We start from the raw sequence: 21,405 nt of genomic DNA on the forward strand, positions 1-21,405 counted from the left end.
ACCGGTTTTCCAGTTCACAGTGTGTTTCTAACTGCCAGTCAACGCCCTATCAGATCATATAACTTTTCCAATAGTTACTCCATTCTTTAATTCGAGCTCCCTTTATCTCCCACATTTCCCTCTTGTGCACTCTGCGATGGTCATCTAAGCGCAAGCGCTGAGGCTCTAGTTGCTAAGAGACAGGACGCTGAGAGGGTGGGGACGCTGCAATGCGGCAGGCCTGGGAGGAAAAGCCGAGGGGGCAGGGTTAGGAGCCGGCTAGGCGAAGAGGTGGGCTGCGCTCTGGACCGCACCCTCCCGCCCGCAGGAGCTCATCGCTCATTGGCTCTCCCGCTGCGTCGCTAGCCTGCGATTGGCCGGGCAGCTGGAGCTCCGCCCCCTCGGCCCCCCGCCCCCGTGCGGGGCGGACAGCTAGCGGGCGCAGGCGGGTGCGGCCGCCTCAGCCGGCCTGGGGCGCTGTTGCGGGCGCGAGCGCGGGCGGTGCCGGCCGCTGCAGGTGAGCCGGGCGCGGCGAGGGCCGCCGCGGCCCTGGGGAGGTGAGAGGGACGCTGCGAGGCTGGGGCGCCCAGGCGGGAGCTGGGGGCGGGGCGAGGGCCGGGAGCACCGCTGCCCCGTCCCGGCGGCCGTGCGGGCCGTGCGGGCCCCCGGAAGCCCGCGGCCGCCCGGGCGCAGCCCTCGGCCCCGTCCCGCCGCCGCCCAGCAGCCGGTCCCGCGCGCGCCCGGCGACGGAGCCCAGCTTCGGCCGCCGGACTCCGGCCCTCGTCGTCCCGCCTGACGTCCTGTCCGACGCCTTTGTCTGCCCCTCTCCAGCCCGCGCCCCGTCTCGGCGCCCACGCCGCGGAATCCGGGCCCGGAGGACGCGCCGCGCAGGGAGCCTCGGACCCGGGGTCAGAAGGGCTGCTTCCCCGGGTGGGAAGCGATGCTGCGTCCTCCCGAAGCAGCCAACCGCCTCGGTTCTCTGGACCAGGGTCAGGAAGTCTGTTCTAGTTTGGGATGAGCCTGTGTTAACAGCGCCCCTGTGTCGTGCCAGAGGCCTTCCACCTGCCAGTGCCCCCTTCCTTCCACGCCTGCCTCTGCCTAGGGGAAAAATCAGGAGCCCCGTTTTCGTTGAAACATGAAAAGCAGATTCTTGTCATGGACAAAGAAAGCGACTTAGATTGCCATGTTTGTGCAAGTGAATAAGCCAAAATAAGGAAATAAGTTATGTTCTTTAAAAGTGTAATGTGTTAAACAATAGAATTTTTAATTTGGGGTAAAAAAAAATTCGTTATACCTTAAACACTTTTAGCATATGGTATTTTATCATGCATGAGAGGATAATTTTAAGCTTTAAATATTTTCTTTTGGTCATAATTTTTCATATGTTATACCTTTTTCCAGAATGAGATGCATGTGCTAGCTGTTCTGAGAGACTATATGCTTTACTAAAGATTGCTCGTCAATGCTTTACCTTTCATACTTACATTCAGACCCTATAGGAAACTTTCTAATAGATTAATTTAGCTAGAATACAGAATAGTGTTTCCCTTGCTTGGAAAGATTCAGTTGTGTCAACAGGAAAGATCACACCTGAATTATTAAACTTTAGACTGTTTTCTTGCTTTTTTTTTTTTTTTTCAAGTGCTGGGCATCAAACCCAGGGCCTCACACATTAGGCAAGAACTCATCTATGTTCCTAGATCCTAAATGTCTACTGAGGTCCCAGCAAATTATAAACCAAATCATGTGCTAAGGAAAGGGATCCATATATTGTCCATGTAAGTAGAGAACAGTGTTTTGTTCACTACAAATTAAGATTGCCACATTGATTTTTGTACACTGTGGACACTTACACAGTCTCATAGGTTGTGGGCCTTCTACTTGGAGTGGGTTCCAAAAGAGACATGAAGTGTCCTGAAGTTTTGTGACATCGTTAACTCAGCAGATGTTTTAGCACTGTGCTTTGCTGGTCCTCCTTCTGAGGAATGAACGATAAAGGCCAGCCTAAGAGCTGGGTGTGTAAGTACACACCCGTATCCCTGTGCTCTGGGGGCTGAGGCAGGAGGATCAAGAGGTAGAAGCTAGCCTGGGCTACAAAGCAAGACAAAAATGAAATTCTGTCCTGGGCAATTATTTCTAAGTGAGTCAACTAGTTCTTGAAAAAATTTTATGTCAATAGTGGCCAAAGTAGAATAAGGATAAATAATGAGTGTGCTAAATTGTGGTGCACATTTTGCATCCAGACTGTGCTGGGTGTTTTAATGGTGTTATTTGATTCTCACAGTGATCTTACAGGTTGTTGTTATTTTCCGTACAGCTGAAACAGTTGAAGCCCCAGGTTGCACTGCTAGACGTGGTGAAACGGGGTAAGTATCCACGGCACACTTATTCCTTTACTAGCAGCATGCTCTGTTTTGTGGTTTGTTAATCTTTGTGAATCTGTTTAATCCAAAGATCTCAGACATGCTAATACTACTGTTACAATCGTCCAGTGCTCACACTGTACCAGTGACAGTTCCCGTCTAAAGTGTCCTGGAAATGCAGACGCCACCTACGACTTCACCTTTGTGTTGTAGATGAGGAAATCGAGACACAGATGATGTGAACTAGGTACTCTCTTATTGGTAGAACCAGGAGACACAGTTGGAGGGTTCCACCTCAGAATCTATACTCGTAACTGCTACACTGTACAGAGCCTTCAATAAGGTACATCTCTGAAGCTATGACTTTAGAGTGATTAGTGTTTTTTGTGTTTCGTTCGTGTTTTAGACTTATTCATTTTTATTTTATGTGTGTTTGCTTGTGTGTGTTGATGTGTATCATATACATGCCTAGTGCCCATGAAAGCCAGAAGAGGGCGTTGCAGCCCCTGCAACTGGAGTTATGGACAGTTGTAAGAAACCACTTGGGTGCTGGGAACCAAACCCAGGTCTTGCTCAATAACAGCAAGTACTCTTAACTGCTGAGCCATCTCTCAAACCCCTGTTGCTTTTTAATGTCTGTGCAAACACATAGGCCTCTTATCTTGGCTAACATTTGACGTCCCATGGCAGTGTTTTTTTTTTTTTTTTTTTGGTTTTTCGAGACAGGGTTTCTCTGTGTAGCTTTGCGCCTTTCCTGGATCTCGCGCTGTAGACCAGGCTGGCCTCGAACTCACAGAGATCCGCCTGGCTCTGCCTCCCGAGTGCTGGGATTAAAGGCGTGCGCCACCACCGCCCGGCCTCCATGGCAGTGTTTTATGTAAACTACTGCCTAGTTCTTGCTGCTGACTTGCTCCTACCTTTCCACTCTCACAGTCCCAGGAAGTGTATACTCTCTTTATAGATCATGTCTCATTTGTGAGGTGCTTTTACTATCTCCAGAGTACCTTCACAAAGTGATCCCCCTTGTTCTCTCTGCACTGCCAGTCGTAAGGCTCTTCATTTAATTTTAGTGCTGCAGTTCCACAAGTTGAGGTGGCTTACCTTGACTGGCATGTGATGATGCCAGAACGCAAACCGGACCTTCAGGCTCTGGGCACACTGCTCTCGGTCTGTCGGGGATCTTTGCTCTACATTGTGCCATGTTTTTCTGCAGAGCAGCTTGTGTTTTCTAGTGGTATTGCCAACCTAGAAACTAATGACTTTCAAACAATAAGCACGACTAGCCATGAACCTTCACCATTGTTTCTTCCTAAAATTTCGTGTTCCAACCGGAGCCGCACCGCCTGACACATGATGGAGCGTTTGTAAATGCTTGGATAAGATAGTATGTCTTAAATCGGCTGACGTAAGAGCTTCCTAAAACATTTTAACTTTGGATGGTAATTTCTGTTTCTTTTCTTTCTTTTTGTACTATCCTCAGCCCATCTCAGGAGCTTTTACAGTTGTTTCATTGAAACATAACTGACTTTATGATCTGTTTGAATCTGTCCTTCCCCATCCTAAGCCAGCATCTCTAACTCAGTACCTCTCCTACCATACTTTTATATAGAGTGGAAAGAACCATCTTATTAGCTCTAGGGCATTGTATAAATTACTTAGCTCCTTCGAACCTGTCTCCTTCGTTGTAAAATTCGGAAGAGCTCCTCTTTCATAGCTGTGACAGGCTCCGCTGTCTCTCCATGGTGTGACTCCATTTTGGCTCTTGGCCAAAATAATTTTACTATGCTGCTTTCCTGATAATCAGTTTTTCTGCCAGGATCCACTGCCAGATCGATGAGGTCAGTTTCACATTGCTTCAGAATAGAAGGGCTGAAAAGAACTTTCCAAAGAGAAGTTGTTTCAAAAAATAACACTACTTAATAGTTAATGATACAGTTATAATAACTATAAGCACATTAACTGCTCTGCTAAGTTGCCAGGCTAAGTTTCATTTTATTGTGTCTATACAAGTTCAGTATGTGCAGCCATCATTATTTGTACCATGAACGTTTACTCAGGGGAAAACAAGAGGGAAGTTATTTAGGAATAGAATGAAATTATAATCTTTTTAGCAAGCTACATGTTTCACTTTCTTTACAGTTTGATTGAATAGTCAGTGTATAAACAGGCATGCTTAGTGAGTTTTTAGGAAAAGAAATTACACTCAATGGGCATTTTATTTGGAAAAATGTTTTAACATATAGCAAAAGCAGAAAGAATTTTGTTGTAAACACCCGAATGCCTGCTTATTGATTCTGCCTTTTTATTGCATATTTAATCCATCTGTCCATCCTTTTATGTGCTCATCTTTCAAGTCATAAAATCCTAAAGCTTTTATGTTTGAAGAGATTTTGGATGGATATTCTGTGTTTGTTTTAGGTCAGTTTTATTTTTTTTTATATAGTGACAGGCAATTTTTAGGAATGGACTGTAACTATAGTCTCCAATGTTCTGGAAACATCTGAATTTCAGATGTAAGTAAAACTGTGTTTTCCCTATTTTTAGCTCTAAAAGATGAGTCGTGGGTATCCAGAAAACAATAATTTCCTGAATAATAATAACCAAATGGTATTGGATATGATCCTTTATCCATTAATTGGAATCCCTCAGACCATCAACTGGGAAACTGTGGCAAGGCTTGTGCCTGGATTAACACCCAAAGAGGTAAGTAACAATCCCCCAGATACCTCCTAAAAAACAAAAAGACAACAGCAACACTACAAACGGAACCCCCCAAAATGTGGGATTTAAAGAAACAGCTAAGTGAAAAAATTTTTACAGTTTTTTTTAATTTATTTTTTTTAATTTTGTGTATATGAGTGTTTTGTCTTCATGTATGTCTGTGCATCATATTTGCATAGTGCCCAAGGAGACCAGAAGAGGGCATCAGTTCCTCCGGAAATTGAGTCTAATCTTAGCCCTCTGGAGGCAGAGGCAGGTGAATCTCTGAATTCAAGGCCAGCTGGTCTACAGAGCAAGTTCCAGGACAGCCAGGGCTACACAGAGAAACCCTGTCTACATAAGTAAATAAGTAAATAATAGTATTTTAACAATGCCCATCACTAAGGGAAAAAAAAAGACAGAATAGAGAAGGAACTCAGTAGAGAGGAAAGGCATTCGTGCTGAGAGAAGGCAGGTGATGTAAGAAAAAGGCTGGTCCACCTGCCTCTGCCTCCCGAGTGCACCACCACTGCCAGCCGTGAGGAACATTTAAAGTACCTCTTGGTATGAATTAAATTTTAAGGAGAAAATTAAATGAGCTCTAAAATACTGATAACTTAGTCATCCAGATAACCTAGTTGATTGTATTAATTTTATGCTCAGAGTCAAACTTAAATTTAAGAATTCTTATAGGGAAAACATAGTCTTGTAATTCATTCATAAACACTATTTGAGAATCACAAACTTGAGTCTTTTGGTGCATTTTATTTTTGTTGTTGTTGTTTGTTTTTTGAGACAGGGTTTCTCTGTGTAGCCCTGGCAGTCTTGGAACTCACCATGTAGACCAGGCTAGCCTTAGACCTAGAGATCTGCCTTTTTCTGCCTCCCGAGTGCTGGGATTAAAGGCGCGCCGCCGCCGCCGCCGCCGCCGCCGCCGCCGCCGCCGCCGCCGCCGCCGCCGCCGCCGCCGCCGCCGCCGCCGCCGCCACCACCACCACCACCACCACCACCCAACGGTTTTGTTTTTGTTTTTCATATGAAATTTTTCAGTATAACCCAGACTAGACTATCTCTGCCTTAATCTCCAAGATGTTGGGATTGTAAGAGTGTGCCACCATATGTAAAACTCACTAGGTAGCCCATGCTGTCCTGGAACTCATAAAGATCCTCCTGCCTCAGCCCCGGAGCACAGGGATTACAGTCTCTAGTAATTCCCCTCATGGTCTCATTGTGACTGACTGACTCCTGTGCTGAGCTTTCTTCCTTGAGTTTAGGAGTTCTCATTTGTCCTACTGCCACTGAAGTAAAAATCATGGTAAAACATTCCATCTTTTCAATCCTGAAACAAACAAACAATAAAAACTATTTGTATAAAAAATGGTTTTGTAGATGAGATGAAGCAGAAAGAATTCAAATATAAGCTCTAAACTTCACAAAAAAGGTCATGGCTATCATTTATCTCCTTTAAAAGTATGTATGGATATTAAGTGAAACCCAGCAGGGTATGTGTCTTAAAATGTTTCACTACAACAAAAGATTAGAACTTCCCTTCTTTCTTTGTAGCCCCCACCCCCCACCTCATCCCCCCCTTCTCCGTGGCCTCCACTGTGATTGTGAGACCACCTTTACCATTAGGCTTGACCTAGTCTGAGATCATTTTATTTCCATCAATTTTGCTTCCTTCTGTGGCCTCCTTGGCAGCTTTGGCATCTTCTTCATAGGTAGAGTGTTTCCCTAGGATGTCTGAGGCCCTGGATCAATCCTTAGCACAACAACAGCCTGTGACAGGCTATAGAAGAGATGGGGAAAGAAAAATAAAGTATAGCGTGGCAAATGAGGTCCTCCTGGAGTTGCTTCTCTTCCCATTGGAAGTTGGAACTAGATGTTGTTAGGGCTAGGAATATTGCTTAGTGGCGCCGACTTTGGGTTCAATTCCTAATCCTAGGTTAAGGTGAAGTCTGTGGTCATACCACTCTGAGCATGCCCAGTCTCATTTGGTCTCCAGAGCTAAGCAATAGCAGGCCTGGTTAATACTTAGATAATGAGAGAATTAGATATTATTGCTGGTGGAAACACAGTTAATACAAAAATAAAAGCCAAGTATTTTACTTGCTAATATTGTCAACTGATAACAGATGCATATCAAAGGGAAATATGGGTAATAAAAATAATCTTTACTCTTTAAGAACATACAAACATGATTCTTTTGAGTTAAGCAGTTTTTATTTTATTTACTACAATATTTTAGGTCTGTAGATGTTTTGTCTGTATGTGTGTGTGTGCACCATTTGCCTGGTGCCCTTGGAGGCCCTGGGACTGGAATTAAGAGATGATTGTGAGCTGCTGTGTGGGCCATGGGAATTGAATCTGGGATCTTTGAAAGAACCAAGGGGCTGGGGAGATGGCTCCGAGGTTAAGAGCAGGGGTCTAGAGTTCGGAACCCGGCAACCACATGGTGGCTCACAACCAAATGAGATCTGGTGCCCTCTTCTGGCCTGCAGGAATACATGCAGACAGAACACTGTATGCATAATAAATAGATAAATCTTTAAAAAAAAAAAAAAGAAAAGAAAAGAAAGAGCCAATGCTCTTAATCACTGAGCTATCTCTCCAGCTCTGAGTTAACACATTTTAAAAAAACAAATTCTACTCTGACTTTTAAAGGAGAAAAAAATTAAGTTGAAGAATTTTACATATTGAAATATACAATTCTGCTGATGTTCCCCCAACAAATTAATAAACACACACTGTAGAAAAGTATCTTTGGGGACCGGAGAGATGGCTTATGGTTAAGAGCACTTGCTGCTCTTGCAAAGGACTCAGGTTCTGTTATAGCACTCATACGGAGGCTCATAACCACCTATAACTTCACTGCTGGGGGATCCAACACTCTCTCCTGGTTTGGGGGGCGGGGCAGTGCAAAAGGCACTCACATGATATACATATATACATGCAGGGAAAACATTATATACATTAAATAAAGGAAATAAATCTAAGATAATTTTAAAATAAAGCATCTTTAAATCGAAGACAAGAAAATATCTTTTTTCCTGTTAATCTTTTTTACTTTGCCTTATACATAGTTACATAACCTTAATGATTGAAGTTGATTATTCAGAACTATGAATAAATACATCTTCTCTCCTGTAAGTTAGATCATTCAACAATATTTCATTAAAATTTATTGGCTGAAGATTATCATTCATGATTACTTAGTGGTTACTCTTATAATATTACTCAATGATAATATCATGTATCAAGATAGTAAGCTTGTATAAAACCATTATGTGCTTTTTAAACTTTTTTGGTTAGCACAGGAAGTACCATTCTGGCATTTTCATATCAAGTGATTTTTTTAATTTAGCCTCCATTTTTACCATTTTATGTCATCGCAGTGTGCAAAACGGTTTGATGAGCTGAAGAGCAGCGGAAGCTCACCTGTTGACAACCAGTATAACCCCTTAATGGTGGCTGGGGAGGGTCCTGTTGAGTCTTTAGCCACTTACATTAAATCTTCGCTTCTGGAAACACAAGCAGATTTTCAAGAGACTCCAGTTGATCAAGATACAGTTTCCAAAGCAGGTAAGGTTGTAAAATAAAATGTAGTACTGTCCTAATGGAAATTCTACAATTGTACATTCTAGTCAACCTTTCTTTCTTTGTTTAAAGGCTAACTTAAATACTCGTGTAAAAATCTGTTAGTATTTTTCTTTATGAATGTTAAAAATTCTCATTGTCTTTGTCATTTTTCAAGAACCTTAACTGTAAATATGTAGGTTAAGTAATTTTTCTAAAAAACGTTAATTGTATCAAAATTATTTCCTCTAGTTTGTCAACCTAGTTTTTTACATATTGTTTATTTGCTGTAATTTTGTTTTTTGAAAAAGGGTGTCATGTAACCCAGGCTGGCCTTGAACTCATTATGTACCTGAGAAAGACCTTGAACTTTTGAGTTCCTGCCTCCCATTTCCCAAGTATTGAGAGATGGACTGTATCACTGTACTCAGAGATGAGGTGTATCACTGTCCTCAGAGATGAGGTGTATCACTGTCCTCAGAGATGGACTGTATCACTGTCCTCAGAGATGGACTGTATCACTGTCCTCAGAGATGGACTGTATCACTGTCCTCAGAGATGGACTGTATCACTGTCCTCAGAGATGAGGTGTATCACTGTCCTCAGAGATGAGGTATATCACTGTCCTCAGAGATAAGGTGTGTCACTGTCCTCAGAGATGAGGTGTATCACTGTCCTCAGAGATGAGGTGTGTCATCACCACACCCAGCTTATGCAGTATTGGGGATTAACCTCAATCATGCTAGATAAGCCTTTGACCAGCTGAACTGTATTCCTAGTCTTCATTTACTTATTTTAAATGAATTTAACATGGACATTTTATAGCACATTTATATTTCATTTTCTCTCCTGTACTCATAGTTTATTTGTAGATATTCCACTTAAAGAATAATAAATTTTTCTTCTCTCAGAACTAAATTAAAGCTGAGTTTTAAGTCCAGCTGTACTCTGACCTGTTTTTTACTTTTATTTTTTCATGTAGCCCAGGCTGGCTCAAACTCGTTATGTAGTTGAGGATGACCTTGAACACCTGATCTTCCCAAGTGCTAGGATAAAAGCGTGTACCACCATGCTTGGACACTTTTTAAAGTATTTATTTATTCATTTTTTTTTTTTTTTTTTTTTTTTTTTGGTTTTTTGAGACAGGGTTTCTCTGTGTAGCTTTGCGCCTTTTCCTGGAACTCACTTGGTAGCCCAGGCTGGCCTCGAACTCACAGAGATCCGCCTGGCTCTGCCTCCCGAGTGCTGGGATTAAAGGCGTGTGCCACCACCGCCCGGCCCTATTCATTTATTTTATTGGTTTGTTTTTGAAACATAATCTGTGTAGCCCAGCTGTCCAGAACTTACTGTTTAAACCAGACTAGTCTAGAACCCACTGAGACCCACCTACCACTGCCTCCCAACTGCTGAGATTATAGACATGCTACCATGCCAGGCTACTTTAAAAAGAGAGAGAGAGGGTCGGGGGGAGGATCTTGCTCATCTCTTACATAATCTTTTTTTACAGCCATTCTTTACTGAAGTTAACAGAGATTCAAGTGGCACAGTGACAAGGTTGAAGAGGTGTTTTCTGGAGTTACATTTGGAAGTCACTGGTTTAGAAGTCCTCAGAATGAGTTGCTTTCATTTCAGCCGCAGTCAGAATATTGAAATAGAAATGTACTTCGGGAAGAAGAGGCTGTGCTGTGCTTTTGAACACTTGGCTTAGTTTGGAATACCACATCTTTTGAGAATGTTCACTGTCACATTAGCAGTTTGTGATTCACTTTGTACTGCCTTTAAAATATTAATATTGAGAGGAGACATGCCCCCTGACAAATACCATCTTTAACTGGCCTTGGAAACCATGTGTTTACCTTGTTACCATTCCATAAGTAAAAACCCATTCTCAGCTAGAAATGCTAACCCACCCACCCCTTTTTTGTATGTGTCTGTTTCTGTATTTAAGGAAGACATAGTATAGCTTCCACAAGGAATTGTTCTTCAGAAAGTGAGAATTGTACCACTCGTAACGCTGGCGAAAAGACTGAAGAATCTGAAGGGTAGGAGGCTGGTTGTTTACTAGATAAGATTTAATATAAGTATTATCCTTAACCGTGAAAGTATGGACTGGTGGCTATGTGTGTCAGTTACCACACTTTAGGAATTTTGTATTACACGGTTCCTGAAGCATTGGAATCAGATTCATCTGTGTTGAACAACAAAAAAATAACATAATCCCTAAAAATATTACTTGCTTGTGTTATGTATAAGTTATAGAGGTTTTTCATTCTTAAAAATTAATTTGCATATTTTTTAAAATTAGAAATAACATCTATTAACATAATTTGGAAAGTAAAATTTCAATACCCAAAGAAAACCTCTAAGTAATTAGTTCTTTATTAATGAGATTAGATATGTATTTTAGAACTGTTTGATATAGTTGCTTTACAAATATTTAAAAATCAGAATGTATTTCAGTATGCTTCAAGTTTTGATATTTTGTTTTGTTCTGTGTATTTCCTATCCAATAAATGCATGCATAGTAAATGTTTACTTTGTTTTGACAAATAGTATACCATGTAACTGTTACCTAATGAAAATGTAAAACATTTTTGTCATCTATAAAATTTTTTCCAGCACCTCTAATTTTGGTAGATTTATAGTAACAGTTTTATTAGTATAAAGTTCACATACCACAGAATTCATCTACATGCTACCTTCCTTTTCTCCCCTCTCCCTTCTCCTTGCGTGGAGGATTGAGCCTAGGATATTGCACATGCCAGGAACACACTCAGCCACTGAGCTAGTATCTACAGCACTTCTAAAGCTTATTTTGAGTCAGAGTCCAACCAGATTTCCCAGAGAGCCCAGAACTTGAGCCTTCCCTCTCCACAGGCAAGCGTGTGCCACCTAAATGAATTTGGAAACCAAAACACAGTTGGTAGGAGTCAGTTCTCTCCTACTGCCATGTGGGTCCCAAGAATTAAACTGAGGTCATCAGGCTTGGCAACAAATACCCTTTCCACTGAGCCATCTTATTGGCCCCGTTTGATTTTGATAGAACACTGATTATAATACTTCTTCTTATACCCCACCTATATATGAAACACTTACTTAGTATTTGGAATTTGTAAAATTGAACTAAGCACAAAGTAGTTCACATTTTTAGTACACTATTCTTCCTATTTATTCCCTTTTTGTAATGGCATGAAGACAGTGCATCATACTGTTTTGGGGTTTTGGTTTTTTGTTTGTTTGTTTGTTTTTAGGGATTCTGTTTGTGTATGTGAAGGTGCGTGTGTGGAAGCCAGAAGATTCTCTCTGTCCTAGAACTTTCCAGATAGGCTAGGCTGGATGTGGCCTAGTCCTAAGGATCTGCCTGCCTTGGTCTCCCCGGCACGCTGTGCTTTTTAAAATGGATTCTAGGAATTCAGCTCCATCCACTTTACCAACTGAGCTATAGCCCTACCCCTACTTTTTCTTTTTTATTTGACTTTTGCATTTTTGAGACAGGTTCTCAGTCTATGGCCCAGGATGGCCTGGTATTTACTATATAGTACAGACTGGCCTCCAACTGATGGTAATCCCTACTGCTTCAGATTCTCATGCCCTAGGAGTATACACATGAGCTGCCATACCTAGCAAAATATATCACTTTCAAAGAAGGTAAATTCAAGGAGTATGTAGTTTTTGAAGCAAACTTTCAGATGTATTATCTAAATTTACTAAATTATTTTATGTAAATAAGCACATAGTCTTAAGAATTCTTGTCACCGTACTCAATACATATTTCACGAATGTCTGGACCCAAACATTGTTGATGCTCAAGTAAGTGATACTGGTTTTTAATTTGATTGTTCAAGGAATCATTTTAGTTATTTTTCCTTTTTCGAAAGTGTACAGATGTTAGTCATTACACAAGAATCAAAGACTATTATTTAATTGTTTGGGAATTGAAACTTGAACAATAAAATTGAAGCCATGTAAGAGTATTAGTTCTTTAATAACAATATTTTATTTCTTTATTAAGTGAATAGCTTACTAAAATTAATCATAATCTGAGGTACAATCAGATAAACAAGAAACAAGAAATTCTGAACACCAAACCCTATAAAACAGATTTTGTGATCCAGATCTTCAGAACCGTCTTGTTCTCTTACTGCTACTAAATGTCAGTATTCTGCCTCCTCTTCTCACTCTGATAATCTCATTTATGTGTAATGCTTTTTATGAAGGCCAAACATGGTGATCCACGTGTGTGATGAAGCAAAAAACTTGAAAGAAGATTTTATTTGCCCACGAGATCTTTTGATATCAGAAATGAAGTACTTTGCTGAATACTTATCTATGGATGCCCAGCGCTGGGAAGAAGTGGACATTTCAGTTCATTGTGATGTTCACATTTTCAACTGGTTGATAAAATATGTTAAAAGGAACATTAAGGAGAATAAAGATTGTGAGATTCCCACTTTAGGTAAAAAAAAAAATCTGTTGCTTATTTTGTGGTGAAATTTGTGTGTCACCTGGTAGTTGTTTCAGGTCCAAACTGAGATGTAGAAGTTTATCTGAATATTAGTATCTATGCTCATATTACAGAAACTGATACTTTATCTGTCCTAGAAAGAGTTCTGGAGACTCTTTAAAAGGCCTGCAAGGTGAACCAAGTTTAAATGACAATACTGAGATGTTACTCACTTTTTCTACATGTCAAGGTTTGTTCAGAATGTGAAAAGGCAATGGTGTGCAAGATTGTTGAGCTTATATTATACCCCAAATCATAGCAGACATAGCAAACTGTACCATTGTTTTCTCCAGTACCATGCACTCATAGTTGAAAGAAAAAAAAGTAGGTTCACTTGTTCTTGATGAAACAGTAACCCTCAGGTATACATCCTTTTCTGGATTCTGATGATAGTCCTCAGCACTTGGGGTGCACACCAGTGTACTGTCTGGAGGGAAGGCATTTGGACGGCCGAGTTAGGACCTACCTGGGCTGACTGCAAAGTAGAAGAACATGTTTACTTGACAAAACAACTTACAGAAGTTAGGATTATTCACACAGGTGCTTGACACATTTTTCTTTTTGTAAATGAGCTAATCACATAAAGGAAAATAGCTGATAGTATGTGTGATTAAAACCAAGTTCTAAGTGAGAATTAGAGTTTTGGAAAATTTCCCTGCTCCAATGTGACTCAGCTTCTCCATACACAAAAACTTTTCTTTTGAAATTCTATTGGTCTTACTAACAAATCTGACTTTTAAAATACCTCTTCACAATAGAGTGTCTGAATATTTAGAACATGCATAACTCAGTGAGCAAGATTTTTCCAAATGAGCATTGTGCAATGTCTAAAAAAAATTCTGTAATGGGTTAATGATGCACTCACACTGTAAGATGAGTCATTGAACAAAGTAGAAGTTTATTGATATGATTTCAGATTCTGTTCCACTCAACCTTCAAGAAAATATATTTGTCAAGTTTTAGCTTAACAAAAGCAGCCTACCCACAAACGCAGACGCTGATGTGAAGCCAGGCATGGTGGCTCATGCTTGTAATTCCAGCACTTTGGGACGCTGAGGCAAGAGTTTTGCTATGAGTTGAAGACCAGCCTGGGCTCCAGAGTGAGATCCTGTCTCAGAAAGAAGAAAGAAACAGATATGAGCATTCTACAGTCAGTTAAGTTAGACGTTGAAGAGATTTACAGAAAATGTCAATCAGTGCCACTCATTAATTTTTTTCATTTGAGGATATTTTTCACAAAAATATGTTTACATGTGATAGGATTATTGTATTTTAAAGCTGGCTTATAAAAGTTTCTCTGCTTACGTTATTTCTAATATGGTAAATACTGACATATGACCCACATAAACAAAATCTGTTTAGGATTCTCAATTTTTAAGATTGTAAAGGAGTCCTGACACTGGAAATTTTAGAACCAGTGTTCTTAATGATAATAAGATAACTGTTAAGAAACATGTATGTATGAAAATGTCATAGTGAAACCCATTATTTTAATGTTAAAATATTATTTGAAAAAGTGATAACTAATAGGTAATCTTTCAATTGGCATAGATTTATATAAGAAATAATAAAAATCTGTGTACTAGACTAGCAATATCAGAATATTTTCAAACACATAATAGAGGTTGGGAGTATGGCTCAGTGGCAGTTGGCTCACCCAGTATTCATGAGGACTTAAATTCAATCCTTAGCACTGCGAGCAAACAAAGAACTCCCGTTACTATGCTTACAGTATTAAAAAGATTTCTGAAGTTTAAAATTTATGTTATAGTGACCAAACAAATGGGAAAGATTTCTAAATAAAAATGTTTTAAATAAAAATTCCATTTCTAAGGTTGTTGAATCAAAATTTTCAGCTAGGGCTGGAGAGATGGCTCAGTGATTAAGAATGTCGTCTGCTCTTCCAGAGGACTAGGTTGGACTCCTAGCACTTGCATAGCAGCTCACCACTGTCTGTAACTCCAGCCTGAGGAGATCCTGTGCCCTTTTCTGTCCTCCTCAGGCACTGCATGCACATGGTGCAGACATGCATGCAGGCAGAACACCATAGACAGAAAATAAAACTTTAAAAAAATTTAAATGTCTTTTTAAAAATTCGAGACAGAGACTAGATTTCAGATTATCTAATTATGAATATATGTGTACACATATATTCATATATGTGTATGTATATGCACACACACACACACACACACACACACACACGCACCCCTCTTTTGTGGTCAGTAGTAGCCTATTGTGAGAACATTGAGAGTTTAAAAATATATAGATAACGGGGTTTGTTTACTGTAGCATAGTCACATGCGTTTAGTAAGAGTGAAAGACATAGAGGGAAACTGCTTATTCTGTTTATCTTTGGTTTACGCACTGCTATAAATATCAGCTTTTTTAGAAGCAGCCCTTATCCTAACCAAGAGAAGGATGAGAATGCTTAATTAAACCTCATAATTAAGCCACTGATTCTTAATTGGATGGTGTATCCTCAGGTACAATTTCTCAAGAAACTTTTCCACCAGCTAGAGAACCTTGAATTAGAACTGTTATTTGGAAAGACTGGAGTTACTTACCCATTGCTTAGTCCAAGAAGGATTTCTACTACAAGACTTTAGAATGATTATTACCAGAATGGTGGGAAATGGCAGGGTTTATTCTTCTCAAATATGGTTTATAGAGATGACAGACAGATTTACTAAAGTTGTAGTGTGAGGCAGCACCTCTTTTCCCGATCTCTGTGCTTGGAGACCCACTTAGTGTGGCAGTAGTGTGTAACTTTAACATATCAGTTAACTTTTATTACATTTCAGAATCTTTTAAATATATTTGTCAGCACTAAATGCCCTTCTGAAATAACTTCCCTAATTAATGCCCTCATTAATCATTGTTTAACTTTTCTCACTGACTTTTGCAGGTCATTATCTTTAGCTAGTCTTTGTACTTAACAAGAATCTAACTCAAAGACAGTTTACCGTGTTTCTCTATACCCTATGATTTAACATTAAATTTTCTTTCTTGTTTATCCAAGCTAAGTGATATGAGTAAGGGTATATCAATTTTTTATTAAAGTAACATCCTCTTTTAAGATGAAAAGAGAAAATTGAGTTAAAAATCAAAAGGAAATTTCATTTTTTTCTTTTTATTAGAGCCAGGAAATGTCATTTCAATTCTTATTTCTTCAGAGTTCTTGAAGATGGATTCATTAGTAAGTATTCATTTTAAAAATCTAAGCCTCTTTATTGACATAATGCTTTCCCCCTTTTGAAGTATAGAAAGCAAAATAGTTCAAGAGTATAATTGTAACAATACTTTGTTCTGTTGAGAAGGGGCTAAGACTATCATTTGTATATTATGTCTGTAATTGGAGCAACCACTGTAGAATTTGAGACTAAATAGGATAAACTTAATTCCAAAAGATTTTTGTTCCATTACTGACAAAAAGAAAATTAATTAGAATATATTGTTTTACTATTTAGATAATTTCTTTAGGCCTGTTTTATTCTATGTGTCTCTCATTTATAGTTCAATGAACAGAAATCAAATATCCAGCTACTAAACAGTGTAGTTTTGTATTTACATAATCATAGTTCATATCTTTTGCTTAAGAACAGCTGATCAAATGTAAAACAATGTATATACACGTCTATTTCAAGCTATAATATTAAATATATTTATTTTTTATTTATTTAATAAATATTTGGGACCATCCTGGGATGCAGAGTCAGGCTTGATCTCACAAAACCGAAAGTGAAAAACCTTTGTAATTCAGATGGTTCTGTATGTTTCCATGGTAGCTGTTATTTAAATAACTGTTTGGGTTCGCTCCTGATAAAACTGTGTAGAGAAGAGCATTGCTGTGCTGTGTGCAGATGGACTCGTTGGTTTGTGTGGAATTTCCTCAGTACTGTAGTCTGTGTACCCTCAGCCAGTTGGTTTCTTGGCTTCACACAAGGACTACAGGGAAAAAAATCAGAGTCCTTAAGCTTTGAGTTTTGAAACTTAAGCCCTAAAAGAGTACTTTTTACTTTTATACATCAGAACAGTTTTTGGGAAATTATGAGACTACCCTCTCTTTCCTCTTATACTAAGTAAATCCAGGTCAGGTTAGAAAGAGCAAATAAAACAGTACTGAGAAAACCCTTAAATGACTGAAGTTTTGTTTCTCTTCCCTAGAGGAGTGAAGGTAACTTAATAACAAAGTTTAACCATGAGCAGTCATTTGAATATGCACTGTAGTGTATGGATTAAGATTTATACCTGCTACAGCCATTTAAGATACATTATTTTAAATAAAAGGGATTGGAAATAATTTAGCTATGTGTGTTTATAAATTTTGCCTGTTTAACAGTGTAGATCAACACAATTGGCAAAACCAGTTACTGGTGATATACATATTTGGGACTTTTCATGAATTTTATGTTTGAAATTACTCTGACAATATCATTTGAGTTACTATTTTCAACATTAATTTTCTATTCTGTGTTTTTCAGGTTGAACAGTGTATTCAATATTGCCACAGAAATATGAATGCCATAGTAGCTGCTCCGTGCAACATGAACTGTATCAATGCAAACCTCCTTACACGCATAGCTGATCTGTTCACACACAACGAAATTGATGACCTAAAAGACAAAAAAGATAAGTTTAGGAGGTAACTCTTTAAACTTGAGTTTAAACCTACTAAGTTCTGTTAAGTGTATTTCTATTTAATTTTATTGACGTTCTATTTTAAAATCTTTATAAACTATATCCCCATTTTACTTTAAATAAAAATCCAATAGCTTATGATAAATTTTAATGATTTAAAATTTTTACTACATTTAAATTTTTTTTTTTTTTCTCGAGACAGGGTTTCTCTGTGTAGCTTTGAGCCTCTCCTGGAACTCACTTGGTAGCCCAGGCTGGCCTCGAACTCACAGAGATCCGCCTGGCTCTGCCTCCCGAGTGCTGGGATTAAAGGCGTGCGCCACCACCGCCCGGCTACATTTAATTTTATTTTGTGTGTGTATGTGCATGTGGGTGCCACAGCACATGTGAAAGTCAGAGGACCACTTCCCAGAAGCAGTTTTCTCCTTCCACAATATGGATTCTGGGGATCATACTCAGGGTTGGTGGCAGACACCCTTATCTGCTGAAGCATCTTGCTAGCTCCTAGGAATCATTTTGTGTAATGAACATATGAGCATATGGTGGTAATGAACTATGTTAAGATTTAGGCTTCATTTTAAGGGGCCAAGTGGTGATATGAGACCAGTAGTATCTTGCAGGGGCTGCTGAGGTCAGAGCAGGGAGAATAGACCTTGTTCTAGGTTTGGACAGAGGCAGAGTTTTTAAGATCTGTTTTTAAGAGATTGGGTTGCTGTGTGGAGAAATCTCCTGTGTGAAGAGTCTAAGAAGCGAGGAGACGTGTTAAGAGGCTAGGGTGGTAGCTTGGTGGGAAACGAACAGGTTTGGATTAGGATAGCTGTGGTGGAACTGCCTATAAGTGTAGTGTATTTAATTTAAAAGATTTGACAGATTTGTGAAGGGGATAATGTGGGAAAAGAGAGGACCCAGGATGACTACTAAGTTCTCAGCTTGAGCATTTAAATGGATAGAAATGCCATTACTGCAGACGGGAAAGATTGGGAAGAGCGTAGGGTGAGGTAAACCAAGAGGCAGCTTAGGTCTTATAGAACTCGTGTACTTCTCGGGTATCTGGGTGGATGGCAGGTGACTAGTTGGGTACGCTCCTCTAGAGCATGGGTCAGAGGTCAGAGTTCATGAGAGTTAAGAATAGATAGAACAGCGAGCCTGGGTGGGATTCCAAGCAAAAGGCCAGGTAGTGCGTTTGTTGTCACGTTCAGGAAGTCTTTGCCTCCCTACGGTAATGTTAACATCTCTGTTCTTTCTATTCTTTGCTCTGAATTGATTGTTTTGTATAGTATGAAGTAGGAATCGAGGTTCATTTTTTAAATACTTGTAGTTGATGTAGCATCGTATTTAAAAGAGCTTTCTTGAGCCAGAAGTGATACATGCCTTTAATCCCAGCACTCAGGGACTGAAGCAGCAGGATTGTCCTGAGTTTTAGACTTGCCTGAGCTACATTGTAAAATCCAGGCCAGCCTGGACTTCATAGTGAGACCCTGTAGCAAAGACAAAAAAAAAAAAACAACAAACAAACAACAGAACAATCAGTAAAGGAAAAAATGGAAGGCCATCCTTTCCCCACCAAACTGCAGGGTCATCACACCCCAGTCAGGTTAACTGAATGAGATCTGTTTCTGTGTTCATCTCATTCATAACATGGTAACTTACCCATTCTTCAGTCAATAGCACTGACTCTAAAAAAAATTTATTTTTTATTGTTTTTAAATGTGTGGCTTCCTCTGCATAGTGGGGGTACACATGAGTGCAGATGCCTGTGGAAATCAGGGCATTGGATCCTCAGGAGCTGGAGACACGGACTATTGTAAGCTGCCCAGGATGTGTGCTAGGAATCAAACTCAGGTCCTTTGTAAGAACAGTATGCATTCTAAACTGCTGAGCCACTTCTCCAACTCAAGTAGTGCCCAGTCTAAATTAAGGCAGTGTTAGAATAATTGTAGTGTGGCTGCCACCTAGCCATTGTGGGTTCCTTGCATTGCCCTACAGATTTTTCTCTTTTTTTACACACATGCAAACCACTTGGAATTGGGAGTTAATATTGAACCTGGAGATCCATTTGGAATGATTGTAGGATCTTTTTTTAAAAGATTTTTAAAAAGTATGTGCATGCAGGGTGTGTGTGTGTGTGTGTGTGTGTTGAGTGCCAATGCCTGCAGAGATCAAAAGATGGCATCAGACTCCCTGGAGTTATGCGTTTATGAGCCACCCAGTGACGATACTGAGGTCTAACTGGGGTGCTCCATGAGAGCAATATGCACCATCTCTCTAGCCATGATTTTAGCATCTTAATAATGCCATATATTATGATTTGCAAACACAGTATAACTTTCTACTTATTTATTCAGAGGTATTTACTTTCTCATTGCTATTATAAATGCTATTTTGATTTATTTGCTGTTAGCAAGAGAGTATTAACAAAGGCTACCTATTACCTAAAGTTTTGACAAAGAAGTAGCAGTCAGGGCACCTAAAAAGGCCAGCGGAGTAGAAAGGAAGGTAAAATCAAAGGAAGTTTGGAAAGGGGAAAGTGATTGACAAAAATGTGTGGGCCACTGCTCTTGTATAGAGGAAGACAGAAATGGGACCCACTGGATTCAGAAAGTTTTCCAGATGTTTGCTCTGAAAGATTGCTCAGAAAAAGAAAGAAGAGAGAAATTCATCGTGATAAGTGGGCTCAAGAGAGGATATTTTTAAGGTGGTACTAGGGTTTTTGATGTGCTGATCAGAATAATCCTTTAAAATCAGGATGATTCATTAAAAGAAAGAGAAATTGATAACAAAGAGGATTATCCAAGAATTCAGCCCTTAAGGGGAACGGCGTATAACAAAATTACCTGAAAACAAAATACCTGAAAATGGGGATGGAATCCAAACTCCGTACGTGGCCTTTAAGACCAACTGATAATACACAGGAAATGCTGGTAGGAAGGACACACTTGGGAGACTTCTAGTTAGTTATATTATGCTTAAGAAGTACTTAACATTTCTTTCCTAACACTGTATTATTTAAAAACATCTAATTTAATCCTCATAAACCTTAGGAGCTTGTAATTATTAGCCATACTTTGCTATTTTTTATTTGGTTTTTTATTTGATTTACCATTAGAGTGGGTGGAGCACCTGGCACTTGACCAGTGAAGGTCAGAGAATAAACTTTCGGAGTCCGTTCTTTTCTTCTTTTGTTTTTATCTTCTCAGCACCTTGCTGGCCCCATTAGCCATATGTTATAGACGAGAAAACAAATTTCAAAAAAGCAGGTTTGTGGCCGGGCAGTGGTGGCACACACCTTTAATCCCAGCACTCAGGAGGCAGAGCCAGGCGGATCTCTGTGAGTTTGAGGCCAGCCTGGGCTACAGAGTGAGTTCCAGGACAGGCTCCAACGCTAGCAGGTTGCTAAAAATCATATGGCTAGTTATTGGTAGACTTGGGTTGTTAAATCCTCAAATATTTAATCTTGAATAGTTCAGTAACAAAGGACTGAAGGAAAGGCAGATATCTGCTTCTGGCAAAAATTTTTTTGATAGATATGATGGCATGTTCCTATAACTCTAGCACTCAAGAGGCTAATGCAGGAGGATTGCTCCAAGTCAGAAGCCAGCCTGAGCTACATAATGAAACCATATTTCAGAAAAACAACACAAA

At 39.6% G+C, this 21,405-nt stretch overlaps 1 protein-coding gene across 16 annotated transcripts in view; it reads left to right on the top strand.

Annotated features, from left to right (window-relative positions):
* The first annotated feature begins 376 nt into the window (after window positions 1-376).
* The window catches only part of Sanbr (SANT and BTB domain regulator of CSR), a 54,553-nt gene continuing 33,524 nt past the window's right edge, over window positions 377-21,405 (top strand). Inside the window, exons 1-10 of one of the 16 annotated variants that reach the window (XM_052734656.1) lie at window positions 464-496; window positions 811-968; window positions 2,297-2,345; window positions 2,434-2,685; window positions 4,887-5,045; window positions 8,438-8,624; window positions 10,567-10,660; window positions 12,836-13,074; window positions 16,263-16,321; window positions 17,607-17,767. In XM_052734656.1, the coding sequence (XP_052590616.1) occupies window positions 4,896-5,045; window positions 8,438-8,624; window positions 10,567-10,660; window positions 12,836-13,074; window positions 16,263-16,321; window positions 17,607-17,767 (890 nt within the window). In that variant the 5' untranslated portion in view covers window positions 464-496; window positions 811-968; window positions 2,297-2,345; window positions 2,434-2,685; window positions 4,887-4,895. Of the gene's footprint in view, window positions 497-810; window positions 969-1,591; window positions 1,758-2,296; window positions 2,346-2,433; window positions 2,686-4,886; window positions 5,046-8,437; window positions 8,625-10,125; window positions 10,661-12,835; window positions 13,075-16,262; window positions 16,322-17,606; window positions 17,768-21,405 lie in introns of those variants that run through there. The other 15 variants (XM_052734651.1, XM_052734653.1, XM_052734657.1 and 12 more) reach the window with 15 other exon arrangements.

Source organism: Peromyscus californicus, unplaced genomic scaffold (genome assembly GCF_007827085.1).
Source record: "Peromyscus californicus insignis strain IS unplaced genomic scaffold, ASM782708v3 Scaffold_13__1_contigs__length_99412109, whole genome shotgun sequence".
Taxonomy (NCBI): Eukaryota; Metazoa; Chordata; class Mammalia; order Rodentia; family Cricetidae; genus Peromyscus; species Peromyscus californicus.